General features: G+C 35.1%; 1 protein-coding gene across 2 annotated transcripts in view; it reads right to left on the bottom strand.

Moving 5' to 3' along the window:
• OTOGL (otogelin like) overlaps nt 1-21,896 on the bottom strand; it is a 142,577-nt gene that overhangs the window by 28,928 nt on the left and 91,753 nt on the right. For both annotated transcript variants that reach the window (XM_019751251.3, XM_074325364.2), the window contains 10 exons: nt 18,416-18,495; nt 18,077-18,106; nt 16,090-16,154; nt 13,365-13,542; nt 12,954-13,096; nt 12,452-12,475; nt 12,267-12,359; nt 9,887-10,076; nt 6,559-6,773; nt 3,167-3,308 (listed from right to left, as the gene is read on the bottom strand). In XM_019751251.3, the coding sequence (XP_019606810.3) occupies nt 3,167-3,308; nt 6,559-6,773; nt 9,887-10,076; nt 12,267-12,359; nt 12,452-12,475; nt 12,954-13,096; nt 13,365-13,542; nt 16,090-16,154; nt 18,077-18,106; nt 18,416-18,495 (1,160 nt within the window). The remainder of the gene's footprint in view (nt 1-3,166; nt 3,309-6,558; nt 6,774-9,886; nt 10,077-12,266; nt 12,360-12,451; nt 12,476-12,953; nt 13,097-13,364; nt 13,543-16,089; nt 16,155-18,076; nt 18,107-18,415; nt 18,496-21,896) is intronic.

The following is a 21,896-nucleotide window of genomic DNA, read 5'->3' as shown; positions in this document are numbered from 1 at the left end:
CTGAACAACAGCTCCTCCACTGTAATCATAGCAAGGCCTCACAACCAATCAGCCTGAGGTTTAATCCCTCCCATTGACATTTCAACAACAACCAAGGCGCAACTACTACAGGAGGTCACACAAAACCCAAATAAAGGACCCTCCTAAAGCACACAACTCAGGTGACCAGAGAGACTTTGTCACTGGGCCCCAAAAGTCACTTACTACATAAGTCACTTAGTACTAAGACTGGAAGACATGGCATCTCTACCTAATACATAGAAACAAACACAGGAAGGCAGCCAAAATGAAGAGACAAAGAACATGGTTCAAATGAAAGAAGAGAACAAAGACCCAGAAAAATAATTAAACAAAATTGAGAAAAGTAATGTACCAGATGCAGAGTTCAAAATACTCATTATAAGGATGTTCAACAATCTCAATGAGAACTTCAACAAAGAGATAGAAAACATAAAAATGGAGATAGAAAACATAAAAAAGAACAAGTCAAAATGATGAATACAATAACTGAAATGAAAAATATATTAGAGAGAATCAACAGTAGATTTTATGAAGCAGGGATTGAATAAGCAATTTGGAAAACAACATAGCAGAAAACACCCAAACAAGACAGCAAAAAGAAAAAAAGAATATAAAAAAGTGAGGATAGTTTAAGGGGCTTTGGGACAACATCAAGTGTACCAACATTTGTCTCATAGGGGTACCAGAAGGAGAATAAAGAGAGCAAGGAATTGAAACTCTATTTGCAGAAATGATGACAAAAAAACTTCCCTCACCTGGTGAAGGAAACAGACATACAAGCCCAAGAAGTGCACAGAGTCCCAAACAAGATGAACCCAAAGAAGCCCTCACCAAGATACATCATATTTAAAATGCCAATGGGGAAAGACAAAGAGAGAACCTTAAAAGCAGCAAAAGAAAAGCAGTTAGTTAACTATAAGGGAGCTTCCATAAGACTGTCAGCTGATTTCTCAACAGAAACTTTGCAGGTCAGAAGGGATTGGCATGAAATAATCAAAATGATGAAAAGTAAGTAACTACAACCAAAATTATCATTTAGAATGGAAGGACAGATAAAGAGCTTCCCAGGCAAGAAAAGCTAAAGGAATTCATCACCATCAAAAGAGTATTACAAGAAATGTTAAAGGGTCTAATTCTTTAAGAAGAAGAAGGAGAAAAAAAAGATCAAAAATATGAATAATAAAATGGTAATAACTATATATCTATCAACAATTACTTTAAATGTAAATGAATTAACATAGGGTGGCTGAGTGGATAAGAAAACAAGACCCTTACATATGCTGCTTACAAGAGACTCACTTCAGGTTGAAAGACACACACCAGACTGGAAGTAAAGAAACGGAAAAAGATATTTCATGAAAAGGAAACAAATAAACAGCTGGGGTAGCAATACTTATACTAGGCAAAACAGACTTTAAACAAAGGCTATAACCAGAGCCAAAAGAAGGACTTCTGGGTATTTATCCAAAGAAACCCAAAACACTACTTTCAAAGGGACATGTGCATCCATGTGTTCATTGCAGCATTATTTACAAGAACCAAGATATGGAGGAAACCTGGGTGTCCTCCAATGGATAAATGGATTAAGAAGAGGTGGTATATATAGACAATGAATATTGCTCAACCATAAAAAGAATGAAGTCTTGCCATGTGCAACAACATAGATGGACCTAAGAGAGTATTGTGCTGAGGTGGAGTAAGCCAGACAGAGAAAGACAAATGCCATGTCATTTCACTGATATGTGGAATCTAAAAAACAAAACAACAAACAAAACAGAAACAAACTAATAGATACAGAGAACATTTTGATGGCTGTCAGATGTGAGGGGTTTTGGAGGAATGGGAGAAAAAGGTGAAGGGACTAAGAACTACAAATTGGAACTTGCAAAAATAGTCATGGGGATGTAAACTATTACATAGGGAATATAGTCAATAATATTATAATAATTATGTATGGAGTCATATGAGTACTAGGTTACCGAGGTGATCACTTCACAAGTTATATCAATGTCTAATCACTATGTTGTATACTGAAACTAAAATAATATTATATGTCAACTATAATAGAAAAAAATTTTTTTTTTTTTTTAAATGAACCCACAGCTGGTGAGCTGGTAAAATCTCAGTGGAGAACAATTTGACACTATCTTGTAACATTGTTGATATCATACATTCCCTATGAATCAAGCAACCCCATTCTTGAATAGTGATGACGTCTGGGACAGCAGGGAGAGGAAAATGATATAAGGGTACTCCAGGAGCTGCTTTATTTCTAAAGTGGAGCCATGTAACTGTGTTTGTGATATATTATTCTTTCTCTATGTATTTTATTCTTTTTTTTCTGGAGACAATGAAAACTTTTATTTTGGAGCATTATAGTAAAACTCATTTAAAAAATATTTACCATTTAATCACTACTTCTTAAATCAAATTAACAATATTTTCTGTAAAATATGCCCAGGATTGGTGAAAGGTTTAATAAAATTTTTATGAAAAGCATTACAATTTGATGTAGAAATGAGCAAAGAATACATACAAAAGAAAAAGGAAACACAAACATGTAATTGGAAAAATATTAAATCCAGATATCAAAGAAAGTGGATACTATGTCAGGAAAGGAGAAAAAGGGGCAGAAAAATCTTCATCCTCTCCATAGTAAATGCATAACAACAAGCTGGGGGAAATGAGGCAGGTTAAATGGAATCGACAAAAGGTGTTGTAGGAAACAGAATTAAAATCTCTCTTCAATCCTCTGTGATTTCTTCAATACTTTGCTACCTAATACCGGGGGTGCCAAAAAAATGTATACACATGACTTGTATTCATCTTCTGTTATCAGTATATATTGAGTATTACAATTTTAATACAGTTTTTTCCTTTCTTAAAATGTGTATACATTTTTTGACACCCTCTGTATTTTGTGGACTAGGTTTACTTTTAGAAGAATTGAGGCCTACTTTAAATTTAGAGCAGGATGAAAATAGAAGTAACCTATGTGAGAGAGCTCACCTCTAATTTCTAGGTTAGATTTATATGCATTTTATTCTTACAAAATTATTTTGTGATGAGAAAAGAAAGAAGCAAATTCAAAACTATGGAGTGTTATTCGGTTACTGGAAAATATCACTTGAAGTGTACTACTTACCGCAGTAATCAGGTGTCCTCCACTGAACACAGATGTCAAACTTGCTGCACAGAGCCACGTATGCAGAAAGTGCATCACATTCAGAGTTCCCAAAATTGGTATAATTAATCCACATCTTTTCACAAAAGTTCTGTGGTGAAACCTAGAGAGATATATTTTGGCTTGGGATAAGCTGTGTTGTTTAACTGCTCTAAAGACACTAAACTAGACTAAAACTATTTGGAGAATCAAAGGGTAGCAAGTTACTATTCATTATGGTTCCTCTTCAACCTTAGATTTTCAAAACCTGATAGTATTAGACGTCACCTCTGAATTTACAATATTTTTAAACACATTTTAGATAAGATAAGTATTGTCTGTATTAATCTACATACATCTATTTTGTAAAGATGGGAGTATATGTGGACCTAGCAAAAATCCATTTCTGATATTATACTTTTCTATATATATTGAATAAGACTTTGATCTATTATAGAAAAAATTGAAGCCTGCCATAATGATGCATGGCATTGCTCATTAAAAGAGGTTATAAATGCTTCTCAAAATATGTGTATTAATATTGTATGTTGCTTGAATAATTTGTGTAATTTGATATACCTCAATTTATTAGGGACCCATTTTTTTCTACAGACTATATTTCATTTTGATCTAGAGATGCCTGAAAACTAAGTAATTTAACTTGTAACAACATTTATTCCAATTTTTTCATTTATTCAGCAAACATACTAAGCATCTAGACTCAGATGCTAAATTCTGACACTCAAAGTGTCGTATAAAACACTTGATATTTTTCATATCCCATCATTTCTTCTTCAAGGTGCATATGTATAAAAATCAAGATTCTACTTCCTTTTTAGTCTCCTTTTGTTGAATCACATCCATTTCCAACCACTTCACTTTGCACAGAATATCTGCGATGGTCATCAAGATCCTCCCAATTGTCAAATTCAGGGAACCCTGATATTATAAACCTTCCCCAAACTCTCAGAGGCCTTTGATGCATGAACACTCTCTGTCTCTTAGAACTCTCTCCTTTGACTTTGAGGGTAGAGCTCTCTACTCCCTGTTTGTTCATTGTCTGCTCTTCTGCCTCTCATTCTGTCTCTCTAGACCCCCATCCTCATTGGTCATGTTTACTCACTACAAATGCTCTTCCTGGGCTCACCCATTCCCACAGTTTCTATCACTATCTTGGTCATTTCAATCTTTGCCTCAGTTTCTTCATAAGTTAAATAGAGTTAATAATAAAGCTACTACTGCTTAAGATTGCTATGAGCTAATATATGGAATGTATACAGAACAGATTCTGGCACATCATACATTATTATTTTTTTAAAAAAATTATACACTAACTCCCCAAACCTGATCTTGGGCCTTAACTAATCTCCTCTGAGCTCCAAAATCGTTTCTAAATTTGTTTTCTGGATATTTTTGCTTTGAAGTCCCACATGACGTAATTTACTCAAAGTAAAAAATTGTATCCATTCTCCACTTAACCCACAAAGCTGATTTTCCTGTATCCTCCATTCACACATTCATTTATGCATACTTCCATCATTTACTGAGCATCTAACTGCATACCTATGCACTATGCCATGCATGAGGAATATAAAGGTGAGTAAAACACATCTGTTCACTGCCTGTAGATCTCATAATTGAAGAAAACTTTTTAGTGAATCAAGAGGAGTCACAATGCTAAAACAGATTGAAGGAGGGAAGTATTCCAGCTGGAGACATGGCAAGCATGAAATACCTTGGAATAGTCAAAGGGTTGAAAAGAGAAAGCCTGTTGTTTAGCAGAAAAGAAGAATGTAGCACATGAGGGAGCTGGAGAAGAAGACAGGCCAGAGCATAGAGGACCTGGTAAGCCCTGATAAGAAGTTTGGAATATACTCTAAGTGTAAGTAAAAGTGTAGCTGAAGGTAAGAGAAATGATACAATCTTATTTCCATTTTTAAAAGATCATCTGCCTGCTATGTGGCTATTTACAAAGAAGGATGAAGATTAGAAATGAGAAAACCAAATAATGAGCATTTCTTTCCTTTGTAACCAAGTTCACTGGGAAGATCCTAAGGGAAAAATCTGAGGCTATCACCAACTAAATGGTATCCTGCGTGGCCTCACTATGCCTTTAATAGTCAAGCGGAAATTTTTTTCTAATTCAATCAATCTTACAAGTTCCCAGTTAAAAATGCAATTATCATTATGCTTTTAAAAGACAGATCAAAACGACACTGAAATTAGTTAAAAAGTATTTGCTATTTTTCATTGTTATGTGCATGCATTCAAAAATGTAAACATTTACAACTTATTTGCATTCAGATCTCCAAATAGAACTGAAGTTCCTGAAAGAGATGCCATTTTTGTCCCATGACTTCACACCCTTTGCCTTTAGGGTCAGGGAAGTCACAAGGCAGGCTGAAAACTATGGAGTCTGAGCGTCACCACCTAGCATGGAATGTGGTTCACAGCGATCTCCTTCCCACCCTAACAATTCCCTCACTCTTCTTCCCGGGCTCTTACCACCCATGTGTCTTGCACTAAACTTTCAATGTTTTCCTAAAATGGACTTTTACACCAAATTCGCTCTTACATATATTGTTTTATCTGCTTAGGTCTCCCTTCCTCCCTCTTCTCCCCTGGCGAACTCATCCTTCCAAATAATTCAAATGTCTAAAACTCTGGGAAGACTTCTCCAAAACTTGGTTTCTATGCACCTCAATAGTGTATCTTACAATGTGTCTATTCACAGGATTGCCTTCCCACTAAGACTCCTTGAGGGCAAGGAGAGGGTCTTATTCATCTTTGGATCACAGGAGTTTAACACAACGCCTAGTAGGGGCTAGATGCTCACTAAATGTTCATTAAATGATTCATGGAATGCTGTACTTATGTGTCCTTTGTTTCTAATGATGGATCTTTTTTTAGTGATGCTAATTATTTTAAATATCTACTAATGACCTAAAGACAGAAAGTTAGAGCACAGTAAATAATAATTAATTTGAATATGTGACAGTTTCTAAGTAAACACCTAAGAAGCCAGGATCACAGGGATTGATTAAACCTTCACTGACTTGGTTTCTATACTGGGTTACCAAGTGACATTGATCTCTTTCTCCTAGAGGCATTTATTCATAGGATAGAGTTTCATTTTTCTTGAACGCTGTAGATACAGTTTTGAAAAAAAAGTAGAGAGAAAAAAGATAATTATCCTTCCTGCCTCCGTAAATCTATAAACAGCAAATGATTTTGAATTCCAAAGCATACTGACAGAAGGCTTGGGAATAAACTGTTCTCAGTAGAAGAACATCATGGCAAGAACAGAAATTTATTGGCTTTAATCTTAACGTGTTTAACATGACAGTTCTTATTTATGGTTGCCTTCAACTTACTCTATCATGGCATGGAATGAAAACTCTTCTATTTAACAACTCAATGCAGTGAGTGCAATCATCCTCAGTACAATTTCTGAAAGGTCTTCTCGTTGTTACTTTAACTGATTTGTCAATTTCCCAGCTCTCAATAAATAATTCTATATCTTCCATATTCGTAATAATTGTGCCATTTTGCATCCTTAGATCATCATCTGGATCGTCATTGCAAATCCCTAGAAAGACATGTGACATTTAGAAGGTAAAAATTTTCACTTAAACCAAATGCAGGCAGTAAAAATAAATCCTCTTAATAATTGATTTAAAATAAATTAATTATATACTGAATGAGGAGCCAAATTTATGTAATTTGACTTCAATGTTGATGGATTTTAAAATCTATTTGTGTCATTCTTTGATAAGATAGTATACAACTGTCTTAAGAAAGAAACCATGATCTTAGAAGTCAAGATATATGAAAATGTCATAGAAGATGAAGAAAGAGGAGATTGAGTCTGTTCTTACACTATTCCGTTTTTATCACTATCTCCTAATTTAAGAACTGGTTCTTAAATCTGTCAAATATTCCCCAGAATGGTGGACATTTGGTGATTGCCTCCCAGGCATCCATTCCCCCCAAGAAAACCCTGCCTGGAAACATTAAATTATTCCTTTCAGGAACTATCCCTGCCTTATCTCCTAGCACATGACACCACTCCAGGAGAGACGCCTGATTGGTATAAAGGCATTCCTTACACCTAGCCTTAAAAACTACTATAAGTAATCCATGCATAAACCAATCAGCTCATGGCCATCACCAGATGCCTAGATTTGTTCAACATTAGGACAACCATAGTCAACCTCAGAATTTGACCTGGGATTTCTAGAATATAGATAGTATCCCTTCCTTGGGATGGCATGGCCTATTGATGGCTATGATGCTTTGACCTGCTAGCTTCCTTGAGGTACACCAGATTGAGGATAGCTTAGTCTTCATCCAGTGAAGTGCAGTGCCAAGGGAAATACAGAGAAATGGACCTGGAACCCTGATCATAACTTACTTAAATCCCACTCTACTTTAAAACATAATTTTTCTTAATTCCCAAGGCTCCCATCTATAAAAGATAAGAGTTAAACATTTTATTGAAGTATCAAGTCTTATATTGTTACTAATGAAGGTTGCTTCTGCCATAGTCGCCCCACCTTTGTAAATATACAGAAGACTGAATGAAGTGCAAAAAACAAAACAAACAAAACTCAAGTGAACTATACTGTAAAGCAGCTACTATATATATATAGTAGTACTATATATATATATATATATATATATATATATATATATATATATATATATATATATATTATGCTTAAACTCTTCTGGAGAAAGGTAATTGATAGTAAAAATATGTGTTCATTGCAATTCCAGCCACCACCTCTGCAGAACTCACAGTGCTGTGTAAAGCGAAGTGTCAGTATGGACCTCCCACGTTAGTGTCCATTCTCAATTTGAGTCACACTCTTGTTCTATAACTTTATTACCCAGAACCCAACGTAGTTTCAACAGCACCCAGGATTTTCTTTAGCAAGCCACCTCTCTCCCACTGTGGAGGTCATGAAGTTTAGAGAGTGACCTTTTGTTAGCAAAAATGTGATCCCAGCCCCTTCTCTACAACGATTAGTTAAGAATCCAGTTAGCAGAATGTCTACCTCCATAAAAGCATAAGCTGACAGCAAAGGGGAGTGGGGGGATGGAACCAAACATGAAAATTAAACAGAAATCATAGCACACACAAGTGATAAGTCATAGTATAAAATATGCATTCTCAAAGTCTGGGTTATTACTCAATAATTATTGAGCTGCTTATAATTAGTACTATAGGTTGGTGCAAAGTAATTGCAGTTTAAATGGTTAAAAATAATTGCAAAAACCGCAATTACTTTTCCACCAATCTAATATATACCAATAATAACTACCGTGTTTCCCTGATAATAAGACCTAGCCGGACAATCAGCTCTAATGCGTCTTTTGGAGCAAAAATTAATATAAGACCCGGTATTATATTATGCTATATTATATTATGCTATATTATATTACATTACATTACATTACATTATATTATATCATATTATACCCAGTCTTACAGTAAAATAAGACCGGGTCTTATATTTATTCTTGCTCCAAAAGACGCATTACAGCTGATTGTCCGGCTAGGTCTTATTTTTCAGGGAACCACGTTATTTCCATATTGATAACTTTTAGTCACCATAGAAGTCTGTGTTATGTGTAACATACTCTAAGTAGGCACCATTTTAGCCAATCTTTCCATTACATGCTTTACATTTTTAAAGAAGAAATATGGGTGTTGCATGTAATTTGTGAGGGCAAGGATTTAGTCTATTCATTTTCATTTTGACTTGTCAACACCAAACAGTGTCAGACACTCAGAAGGCAATCCATAAACTTTTATTCAGTTAATATTTAGTGAGATTAAAATATATTTGTACCAACATTTGTTGACTGTATACATTAAGCAATGTGTGAAGTGCTCTTACAATAACTTTGATGTACAATTCTAACAACAATCTTGAAGGTAGATATTACCATTTCCATTTTAAAGATGAGGAAACTGATATTGAGCACAGAGCTGTAAAGGGGATACCTCTATTTAACTTCCTGGCAGACACCAGAGCCAATATTATTCTTATTTTGTTATGTACATAGATATATTTCTAACTGGCTTCCTTTGCCTTGAAATTCTTTTTGTATCTATGTTATATATTGTGATATTAAACTTAGGCGTCAAGGTACATCTACGCTTTTCACTGTGTAATAAAACTGGGATAAATTTTCAGACTATTGTGTTCCTTGTATATGACTTACAAGATGGCTTAAACAATGAAGTTTTCCCAGATTTCAAACTTAAAAAAAAAAAAAGGAAAAAACAAGCTATTTAAGCCTTTAAGCCTTTCTATGCCTCATTTTTATCACTTCTAAATTAATACTAGTGCCTACTTATTAGGGTTATTGTTAGATTTAAATGAATTAAAGTATGTAAAATAATGTCTGATACTTCATTAATGCTTAATAAAGATGAGCTAGTAGGAATATAAACAGTATCGTAGTAATAGTGGTAAGCATATGGTTTCATAAAATACCCATGATTTCTTGCTACTTAGCTCATTAATTGAAAACCATTAAACCATTACTTCCTTCAGTATTCACAGGGGAACTGAAAGTTAATATCACACCTCAAATCAGAAAAGTGTGGAAATGGAGGCAAAAACAGCGTAATGTGGACAGGAAAAAAAAATTATTGGAAGAAATCAAGATTTGAAGAGCCATGCTCACCACAAAGTCCTTCTGTGTAGGATGACAAGTTAAATTGAGGGCCGAAATGAATGTCTAAGATTCCTGTCAGATGAGCCCACTTTATGATTAGTCCAGCTGGGGTAGTAATCACATACATAGTACCAGAATCCTCTATGAGCAGGTCTTGATTGGAAAAGGGCAAAGGCACAACAACAGAATCCACATCTACCTAAAATTACATAATGCATTTCCATCTGTTAAAAAAACATTTATGTTTATTTATTCAATTTATGGGGGTGACATTGGTTAGTAAAATTATATAGCTTTCAAGGTACATTTCTATAATAATCATCTATTGCATTGTATTTTCACCATCCAGAGTCAGTTCTCCTTCCATCACCATATATTTGACCCCCTTTACCTTCTTCTACCACCCCCCTCCCTGCTTACCCACTGGGAACCACTAAACTGTAGCCTGTGTCTATGAGTTTTTAAATATGTGTATGCAGTTATTAAAATTAGGAGAACTCAGATTATTCCATTTGTGCTAATTTAATATAAACTATGTTTTAAGTTCTTAAAAATTTATTTCTCTGCTGCTTCCACAGCTTCTCATAATTTCTAAGCTCTTTTATTGTTTCTTTGCTGTGTCTTGCTATATTCAGTGTTTATTTTAACCTCATCTTCCTTTATTTTCTTCAAAACTTAACTTTTTCCTGTTATGTAAACTTTTCTGTCTGCTGCCCTCAATATACGTTGATTACCTACTAATATGAATATAAGATAATAAAAGTTACTTTCAGGATGTTTCCTTTAATCTGGTTTCTTTCTTTGATCTTCTAAATCAGTGTTTAACAATAGTGTTCCTAATAATGACGTGTCAAAGTTGGTAAAGGTTAGAATTCTCAGCAATTCTACTTCCTAGGTTTGCATGGGATTCCAGAGTCTGTATTTTTAGCATGTGCTCTTGGTAATACAAATGTAGGCAGTCCAAGGATTATACTTTTAAAAACAATGCTTTAAATAATGGCAATAACATGGAACCATGAGATGTAACCAGCAGTAAATTTGTCGAAGTTCTACCTGACTAATCATCCACTTTCCCATCTTTACATCTTCTCATACTGCCACCCTTAGGCTAAAACATCCTTCCACTTGCCTGGTTAATTTCTATTCGTTCTTTAAGATTTATTTTAGGTGTCACCTCTTCCAAAACTACTTATTTAACCCTCCTGTAAACTGCACTAATTGACTCTTCTTTTTGTTTTCATGATTTCTTGGTTATAACTCTGTCACTATACCTCCTGCTACTTTCGAATTGGCAGATAATTACATTTATGCACCCTGCACGTTACTTGGACCTGTGTCATTTTATTATGTAAACTCTCACTAAATGATTTTTTTTAATTAATAAGATTTTAACTGAATACATGACCAGTGACAGGTTCAGCTTAGGGCCAAAAATAAACCCTTTTTCCCAAATGCAGAGTTTATTTCCCATCCACTTCCTGTTGCTATATCAACCTCATCAAAATCAAAGGTATATACTAATGCTATCTTGCAAAAAAGTACCTCGTTCATATATTTTGTTTTACTTAAGATTAAACTTTCTAATACCTTACTATATCTTAGGCCCGTCTTAAGATTGTTTCTAGCCTAGAATATGATGGATCTGTGCTAATGGAATTATTTCCAGAAAGCACCCAATATCTTAACCATTTAGAGCAAAATCTTTATACATTATTTTCTTATATTTTGAGGGAACCATTTAGATCTGAGTGAAGCATCCAGCTTATAACTCACTCCTATCTGGTAAATACATATTCCTTGGGATAAAGTTTTTTTCCTGTAAAACTAAATGGCTCCTTTCCAACTTTTTTATAATGCATTGTTCTCCTTCAGTTTATTTTAATAAAGTTAAATATTCTTTCATTTATTCTTATTTTAGCCATCACTTATTCAATAAAAAATTAATGGCATCAACATTGGATTACTCCTTCTATCTATTCTTCTCTCAGTGTTCTTCATTCTGGTATTTGTGGCTACTACTCTTTTCAACATTGAGATCCCTCTTTTTCATATCAGTTCCATTTTGTCTTATTTGAAACACTAATGTTAACTCTGACGTTAAGAAGCTTGGCCACTCACCTTCTCCAAGAAGGCTTTAGCATATTTAACTTGGCGGTTACAGTTAACCTCACAAGGGGAGAAATATTTGCAACAGATGGCACATTATAGATGGAAAAATACAATATAAAGAAACACATTTTAGACTATCCATGAAAAGAATGATTAGACATAACAGCAATGAAACTCCACTGATATGTTTAATTTTCCCTCTTTTTGGAAATAATTGTGTTTACATAATTTCTTAATTTCATCTAATGTAAGGATATATATTTTAACTTTGTATTCTTACCTTTCTTGCTGCCCGGTCGACAAGTATTTTATGTATAGGTATTGTCAAATTTAACTTCTTAAAACAAAGTCCGGAGCTTCTTTCAGAGAAAGCCTTAGTTTGAAAAAAAATTAAAACTTTGTGGAGTTAAACATAATTTTAGCAATAATCAGAAGGAATCTACTAAACACTTTGCAAATACTCACTAGCTTTTTAAATGAGTTTCCATCCTGAAAAAAAAGGATAAAGAAAAATCACTTTTAAAAGAAAAGTACTACTTGACTTTTAAAAATATGTGGATTAATATTATATGCTTCTAAATATATTTACATGAAACGTTTTTTATTAATTTTTATTAAGTTTATTGGGATGACATTGGTTAGTAAAATTATATAGGTTTCAAGTGTGCATTTCTATATTATCTATATATTGCATTTTGTGTTCGCCACCAAGTCAGTTCTCTTTGCATCACCATATATTTGATCCTCTTTTCCCTCTTCTACCACTGCCCCCCGTATCCTCTGATAACCACTAAAACTGTTCTGTGTCTATAAGTTTTTGTACATACAACATTTTTTTATTTTAACTACCAGACGATAAATCTCAGTGAGTTCTTGAATCCTTTCTTACTATGAAAATCCCTAATGTTGCAATGTACTTCAGTTATAGATTTATGAAGAAATGATAAAACAATGGGTTATAACCTACCTGATTCATGGAACATTTTTCAATATGAGCAACTATAACTTCTCCAGGAATTCTTACTAAGATATAAGAAGCCATACTATACAATGCTGCATTGTTTCCATCAAATGTAATAATGCTCAGTTCTGACAACATGGAACACCGACCTAAAAAAAATTTTAGAGAGTGAATTTAACCTATTAGCTAATTATTTGTATTTGTTGTAATAATTGCTCGTTTAAAAATTTTTTTTTACAATTAGTGTTATTATGTTTGACAAGAAGCAATTCTAAAAGTTATATACTGGGAACCAAAATCATAAATCAAATGAACAAAGCTCAACAATAACTTTGGCTTGATGAGGTGGTTGGTTCAAAGAAATAACAATCTCCCCCTGATTAAAAATTGGTTACCATGGAAGAAATGAAAACCTACAAGGACATTCCCACTCAGGGCAGCAGATATCAGTGTTAACTTGAACAGGCCTTCCCCGGAAACCACAGTCAGGCATTTCCAAGTCCTTTGGGCAATTAAGAGACCAGTTGTACAACTTCCATTCCGTATTAATGCATATATATTGGCTACAATTATAAACAGGATCAAATTGTTGAGGCTGTAAATAAAAAGAGAAAATTGCTGAGTTTTTTTTCTCATTTTCAACTAATGTTTTCAATTAAATTTTTTTTTACCCATCCTCCCACTCCCCTCCCCTTAGGCAACCATCACCTTGTTCTCTGTATCTCTGGGTCTGTTTCTGTTTTGTTTTGTTTTGTTGTTTGTTTTGGTTTTCAGATTCCACACATAAGTAAAATCATATGGTGTTTGTCTTTCTCAGTCTGACTTATTTCACCTAGCCTAATACCCTCTAGTCTATTCATGTTGTCGCAACTGGCAATGTTGCTGAGCAATATTCCATTGCATATATATTTTTTTTAGTTTCCCTTTCATGTTGTCTAAGTTGTATATTTCCTAAATACAAAAGTTTTTAAAAGATAAACAATTAAAATTACACTACAACTTTTTGTTGATGTAACCTTTCTAAAATACTCATTATGAACTTCATTTAAGTTTTACCTTAATATTGATTTGATATCAGAATTGCCCATATACTCAGACATATAAGCAAATTAAAGTCTTATCCTAAATTGTCCACATTAGTGGTTATTTTTTCTTTTCTTTTTTTTTTTAATGAGCATATTTATACAGTGGCAGTCAACATGTCATATTATGTTGTGTAAAGCTAGGATATGATTATAACTTCTGTTAAGGTCAGTTTTAAAAAATTACAATTTAATACTATCCTAATATTTTGATAAAAATTCATATATGAGATCAGTTGGACTGCCGGATAGAATCACTCTAAATTAATTTTTATCTATAGCTCTCACATTTATAGATAAACAAGTAAGAATGAAATAAGTGGTAGATTTTTCAAAGTTTATAAATTGCATTCTATTTTAAATTATGGTAATAATTATATAATAATTATAGCAATGATAAGCATTTATATCACTTATTATGTTCCCCATTGTTCTAATTAACCCATTTTTTTCCCACAATAACAACCCTCTAAAGTAAACTCTCTTTATGCTCTCCAGGTCTGTATATCCACAGCGTTTTGATGTCTAAAAGGAATCTCATTCTTTGTATGGCAAAACTGAACTCTTGGTTATATTCGCTCCAGACCTTCGTCTCCCACAATTTCCCCATCCTGATTAATGCCAACTTTATCCTTCGGTTGCTCAAGGCAAACATCATAGAATCCTTGATTCCTCTCTTTTCCTCAACCCCACATCTAATCCTACAGCAAATTCTGTGGCCTCTATCTTCAAAATACACAGGATGCCAGAAAAAAATATATACACATTTTAAGGAAGGAAAATTGAAATGTGTATACATTTTTTTGCACCCCATTTTTTGGCACCCCTAGTATAACCGGAATCCAGGCATTTCTCATTGTCTCTACTGCCACCACCTGGTCCAGGCCATCATTATCTCTTGCCTAAATTCCTGCAACAGCCTCCTGACTTGTTCTATTGTTTCATTTCACCCTGCTGTCAACACATTTTATTTATTTCAATAATCCTGAAAAAAATCAGAGCATATAATTCCTCTGCTCAAAAATGTCCTTTGCCATATTTTGTCATTTAGGAAATAAGCCACAGTCTTTACAATCGTCTACCAGGTCTTACCTAATCTAATTTACTTCCTACTATTTCATTCCTTGCTGGTTTAATGGCCTTCTTGTTATTTTTTTAATATTTTAGGTATTCTCTCCTCAGGCCTTCACACTTGCAGGTCCGTCTGCCTGGAACACTGTTTTTCTGGTTCTTTGCATGACTCACTATCTCAGCTTCTTCAGATCTTTGATTCCAAAGTCATCTTCTCAGTGAAGATTTTTGACCAACTCACTGAAAATAGTTTTATTTTTCTCCTGAGCAGCACCCTCTAACAGTTTATACAACTTAATAATTTATTTTTCTTATTGGTTTTCTCAAAACCTACAACAGAGTGGAGTGTGAACTTCATAAAGCCAGGAATTTTGTCTGCCTTTATATTGTTTTATCCGTGTACCTGACTAGTGCCTGGTCAGAAATTGTGCTAAATAAATATTGGTTGAATAAATAATTAGTTTATCAAAACAAGTGGCATATTTGCATTATATTATATTATATTATATTATATTATATTATATTATATTATATTATATTATATTTGAATTAAGTAGCATATAACTGCTCAAGACTCAGCCAAGACAATTACAAACTCTGGGGTTCATTGACCTTATCTCTCTTTGTACACTGTTGTATCTTTGTCATCTTACACAGTGCCAGGCATATAGTAGCTACTTAATAAATATTTTTTAATGTCTGACTTACAGTGAAGCCCACCCTAGATAAGTCTTTTTAAGGAATCACACTTAAGTCCTCATTTGAATTTTATTTTTTTAATGTGACCAGAATGTAGTTAATAAGAAATATCTGAATCAGTTAAAAAATACAATAATTAAAATGTAATGCATATTTCTTATTATCTTTTAGCAAAGAAAGACTAGAGATCACACTGAAAGAAGTTTAATAGAGTTTGGATAGTGATACAGACACTTGAACAGATGCTAGAAAGAAAGGACAAAATTGCTGAAGAGATTACCCAGTCATACCTCACATTCCAAACCTGGCGTGGGTGTTACTGCTGTGAAGACTGATGGAGTAATCATTTCTGGACCTGTTAGAAATGAAGATGTCCTTTCCATTAGTGGAACGGTAGCCATCATATGTGGAATTCATATGTAGCAGAAACTGCGCTAAGAAATTTTATATAGATTATTTCATTTACTCCTCACAAGAATGCTGTGAAGTAGATAGCAATCTCCTGTAACATTACAGAGAGGGAAATTAAGGTATAGAGAAAGAGAGTTAAGCTGGTAAGTGTTAGAGGCAGAATTCAAATTCAGGAATCTTGATTCCAGAGCTGGCTTTTAACCATAGAGTTTTCATAAGGACTAAAATGTAGGCAAAGTGCTTAGTCCAATGCCTGGCACATAATAAATACTCAGTAAATGGTAGCTAATTAGCACAATGATAAGTGATGGCTGCAGTGTGCCTATTATTTTGAAGATGTGACAGGACTCATTAAAATTCCTGAATGATCTGCCATTGCCTTCAGAAAAAAAAAAATATATATATCCAAGTTTCCTACCACGGACCTTTTGTGATCTGGCCCTGATAATCTCTTCCACCTCATCTCTTGGCACAATTCTCCTCATACTACATACTGAAGATACACGGACCTGCTTGAAGTCTATAAACACTAATATAAATGGAGCCATTTTAAAATGGAGCTGACCTGCTATGCCAGCGAACTGCCTTGCTTGTCTAGTGTCTGAATCTTTGGAATGTTAAAACTGGGCAAAATAACCGTTGGACTGGGACTAGGGCAACACTGTGTGCCAAAACACTGTTTGCAACGATAACAAGAAAGCAGTTATTATGACTACTGAATTGATCACTCCTGGATTGAAAATTAAAAGCATTATTTGGAATGAACATCACTATGCTATCTGTACCAATAGAAATGCCTTCCTGCTATTGATGTAATTGTCCCCCGTTCATTTCTCATAAATATCCACTGCCTTTGTCTTCCAATCGAAACATTATTTGGGCTTCTGCCTGAATCAGTGCCTCCCGAAAAGGTATTGTTATTGATTTCGATAAATACTTGTTGCCTTTCCCTTTGAAAAGCTTTTTATTTTTAGGTTAGCAAGTCCCTCTGTGTGACATGCTCCCTGTAGTTCCAGGCCTTTGCACAGGCTTCTTCTAACTAGAACCCACATCTTCCTTCTACTAGCCTATCCAGCTCCTACCTCTGTTACCCTTTGGAGGCCATACCTCCAAAATAAGTATAAGACCCCCCCACCACCACCACCCAGCTTACTGCTTGTACTTACCCCTATTGTAATATCACAGTAGCCTGTGGACTGATAGCGGTTTTAGGGCAGAGGCTGTGCCTTGATCTTCTTTCTCCCTTCCTCCCCTCCCTTCATTGCCAGGACAGTGCCTGACAGCGCTGACAATTAAAGCTTGTCAAATCAATTAAAGAATAACTATCTGAGCTTTTCTAAATTATGATCCCAGGTGAAATGATACATTATGTTTGTCCAGCCTCACTGTGAGTCAATGTATAAAATCCTTTCCTGAGGCAAGTTTCATTGTGCTGGAGAGAAGCCAGGGTATGAGCCCAGAATTCCTCTTCCACAGACTGAGGCTGAACGCAGTAACGGAAGCCCTTAAGGGTGACTTCATTTGCAGGTTAAAGAGATTAACATCTCTTTAGAGTCAACTTAACCACTGTGAACATTTAAGCAGGATTTAGTAACACCTAAATTTTCAGCAAAAGTGTGAAGGAATCTATACTAACTGAAAAGGAGAAAGCGGTGGACCAAATACAAAAGCCATTTTGAAATTGGGGCACGATGACCTAGTGAATAGCTACTTAGTGAAACAAAAGTGACAGTTAGGTTTTCCTGTCAATGGGATAGTACTAATACCAACAGTTGTTATCAGTGTGCCAAGATGTAAATTACATAATGCTAATTTTGGTGTCTAAAATTGTAACAACACCTATAAGAATGGATAGAGATGGCTTACCTTCAGGTTCTATGGGAATCAGAGGTATGCCTACAAAGAAACAAAGATACTCTTCTTTAATCTGTTTTGCTCAAAGTGAGACCCACATAGTTCATATAGAGATCTTTAGCTTCAAGGAAAATGTTTTGGGAGAAAGAACACAGGAGACGTGTTAGAGGGAAGATGTACATGCTTTCAAAAGTAATTAGAAACAAAAAATAATGGAAGTGATATTGAAGAAGAATTTGATGAAAATGGATTGTCTGTCTAAGACTTCTATTTACAGCCACCTGCCATAGGAAAGAAAAAATATTCAAGTGTTTTATTTTTCATAATAAATTAAGTAAGGTTCACACTTACAGTCTCCTGGATAGACACATCTGAGGGTGACCTCATCAAGGATCATATGTTTAGGGCAGTAGGGAAAGCATCCTTCAACCCTTCACATGAAAAAAAAAAAAAATGAAAAAAGTTTAAGATTTTTTTTTTTAAAACTGCATTTACTATATATGCAATCCAGTTATATTTTCCTTAAAATTCTTCTATTTTCCTTGTCAAGCATTAAGGAGGGCTCTATTTACTACCACTCCATCATACCTCATTGTATGAAATTACAAGCTAGTGGATCATAAAGGAACATCATTCATTATTAAGGTAGGATTTGAACACAGAGCATTCAAAATATACACTTACGTTTGGGACACCTTAAGACCATGTTCTATAAATCAGTAGAAATGCAGAAGAATCATTTATTGTGATTTTAATCTATATTCATTGTCCTGTTACTTTCCACTCCTATACCGCACCCCCTAACCCCCATCCAAGCAGAGAGACATACTCTTTGAATATCTTTGCCTTAAGGATGTTGGTAGAACAGAAACAGAAATCAGGGGCTTGCCTTGCCTATTATCAAGCCTTAAACTCATTGAAAAGATATTACGACTCTCTGGGAGGATGGGATAGAGGTGAGACATCATCTGAAAATAAGGAGAGGGAGGGACAGAGACTAGTTCTCAAGAGCATCAGGCCTGTACCCAAATTTGTACCAGTGTGCCCTTGAAGGAGATGGTTATACAGGAGCCTAACGGGACTGGATTCAAAGCCCCAGGATGTCTGGTCTTTGTAAGGATCCCCAGTTTTTGTGCACGGTACAGAAGCAAAGTAAGTCATGGGCTTGGGAATCGTGGGCCAAACACAGAAGGGACCATCCAGAATGCTTTTCTCTCTAAGGGAGTAAAGCCAAGATAATGACTGAGATTATATCTTCCTTCTCATCCTATTGGAGCTCAGAATTCAATTTATTCTGATTCAGATGAAATAAATGTAATCCTCCATGTATAATCAATTAGTAAATTCATACATACTAAGAACTAATGCAAATATTGTTATAAAAGCCTTGCTTATCTGCCTCTCAAATACACTAGAAGATTGTAATAATATTTTTAATATTTTGAAATATTTCCAACTGCCTTATCTGTAAAGCAAAGAACTTAAACTGAAAAATACTCAAGGCCTCTTTCAAATTCAGGATGAAAATAAACACATTTGAGACTAGGGGATAAGTGTTGCCACCAGAGGGCACTTGTTCATGGAAGTAAATCCAGAAAACACTAAAAATCAAGACAAGAGAATTTCTCTTTTAACAGGAGACACATTCAGCCATCTCTTGGATATCTCCCTCACAAATAATTTTTAAAAACAAACAGTCTACCTTTTATGACCAGTTGTTTATTGCGTAAAATGCACGTGAATAATAAAATTTTAACCAGTATAGGACATCCCTATTCAACCCTAAACTTTGTCAAGCCATAAAGAAAAATTAAAGTGACCAGATTGCTGAAAAGACTAGGGCCAGTTGGTTATCATTAAATTAAATAAACATCTTTTTTATGCAACTCAATTTTTGCAATTGTTTTATGCAAGTCAAAACCATAGCCATCTTCTTAAAGTATTTTCTAAAAACCAGTAACTCATTCCTTTAAAATGCCTTCATAACAAGGTCCTGTTTATTTTGACATACAATTCATATCTACTCAACTTCTGACTGAGAAATAGAATGTCTCAGATGCAGAAGAGTTCTTTGAATAGGTATACTATTTCATAATAAGAGTAACTGTACATACATATGGGGTCTGTGGTATGCTAGTCGGCATCTTTTCTCATGAAAGCTCTCATTTCCACTAGCTAATTTATTTGTAACACTTGCTATGTGCCGAACTGCAATTATCAAGAACAAGAGTGGTGGTTCTATTGGGGAATAGGAGGAGGGGTGCAGGGCTAGGTTAAAGCCACAGCTCAGTACTTCAGTCTCCCCTTAGGGCTGCAAGTACAAGGACGAGTAATAATCAGGTGCCTCAGTGTAGGGAAGGGAGAGGTAGTGATAGAGATGGAGATGGAGGTGAGAGAAACAGCTCATCAGGGGTGAAGTTTCATCCTGAGTCTCTTCTCTACACTCTAACCATACCAAAAAAAAGAAGCTTCGGGATAGCTACAGACCAGTGGAAGATTGAGGATCTGGGTTCAAACACCTCAGAGACCGGTTATGGCACAAGAAGTAACACACCAGCTAAGTGCCGCTTCAAAATATATAGCTCTGTTTTCTCCCCAGTGCCAGGGCCAACCATGTCCTATCCTCCCTCCTTCCCACCTTTCTTTCTCCTTCTCTCCCTTCCCTCCTTCCATTCCTCCCTTTCTTCCTTCTTTCCTACCTTCCTTCTTTCCTTCCTTCCTTCCTTCCTTCCTTCCTTCCTTCCTTCCTTCCTTCCTTCCTTTTTTCCTTTCCTGCCCTAGTACACTCCTCACTGTGGGGTCCGGGTTGTTTCCTCTCCTGATGCCTACCAGGAGAGGCAGGGAATAAGTTTGTGACTGTGAGGGGTCCAAGTGAATGAAGACAACCCCTTTTCAGAAAAAAAAGAGAAAAAAAAGGATTTTTTTTCTATTTAAGAAAATAAACAGAAATATCATTTCCTTCTCTTGGCTCCCACAACACTTAAAACACAACAGGATGTGGTGGTTCAAACCCTGGCTCTGCTGCCTACAAACTGTGTCACCTAGGACCAATTGTTGAACTTCTTTGTGTCTCAGTGAATTTTTCTCCTATAAAAAAATGGAAATAATGAGATTACCCATTTTACAGTATTTAGCACAGTGTGCCTCATGCTGTCAATAATTAAATGTATTATACTACTTGTCATCATTCTTCCAGCCTTCTTTACACTGTATTGCCATTATCTGCTGTTGTTTCTGTCACCCTTCAAAAGACTCGGAGCTCCTTGAAAGAGAGGGGCTGTATCTCATTCATTCATACAAGGTCTGACAATTAAGTTCGCAAACTTGCCACTGTGTGCTTACATTAGCAGCACTGTACAAACAAACAGCTCTGTAAGGTTTTATAACCTTGGTATATCAATGTCTTATAGCTCTGTTCATGTCGACATGTGGCGATGTCTTGCTGAGTGGCGTTTATTATTGTTGTGTGTTTTTGTGTGCCGTCACAAGAATGTCTGAGCTTGAGTTAGAGCAACGAACAAACATTAAATTTCTTGTTAAACTTGGCAAGAGTGGACATGAAATCAAGGACACGTTAGTCCAAGTTTATGGGGATAATGCTATGAAGAAAACTGCAGTGTATAAATGGATTAAACGGTTTTCTGAGGGGAGAGAACACGTCACTGATGAACAGAGGTCAGGGTGGCCAGTAACGAGCAGAACTGATGAAAACATTGCAAAAATGTGTCCAATTGTGCATCAAAATCATTGGCTGACTGTGAGAAGCATAGCAGACCAAGTAAATATCGATAGGGAACAGTTAGGAAAACCTTAACTGAAAATTTTAGCATGA

This window comes from Rhinolophus sinicus, chromosome 1 (assembly GCF_057876585.1).
Source record: "Rhinolophus sinicus isolate RSI-liver-muscle chromosome 1, RSI-T2T, whole genome shotgun sequence".
Taxonomy (NCBI): Eukaryota; Metazoa; Chordata; class Mammalia; order Chiroptera; family Rhinolophidae; genus Rhinolophus; species Rhinolophus sinicus.
This window is presented reverse-complemented; position numbering and strand designations above follow the sequence as displayed.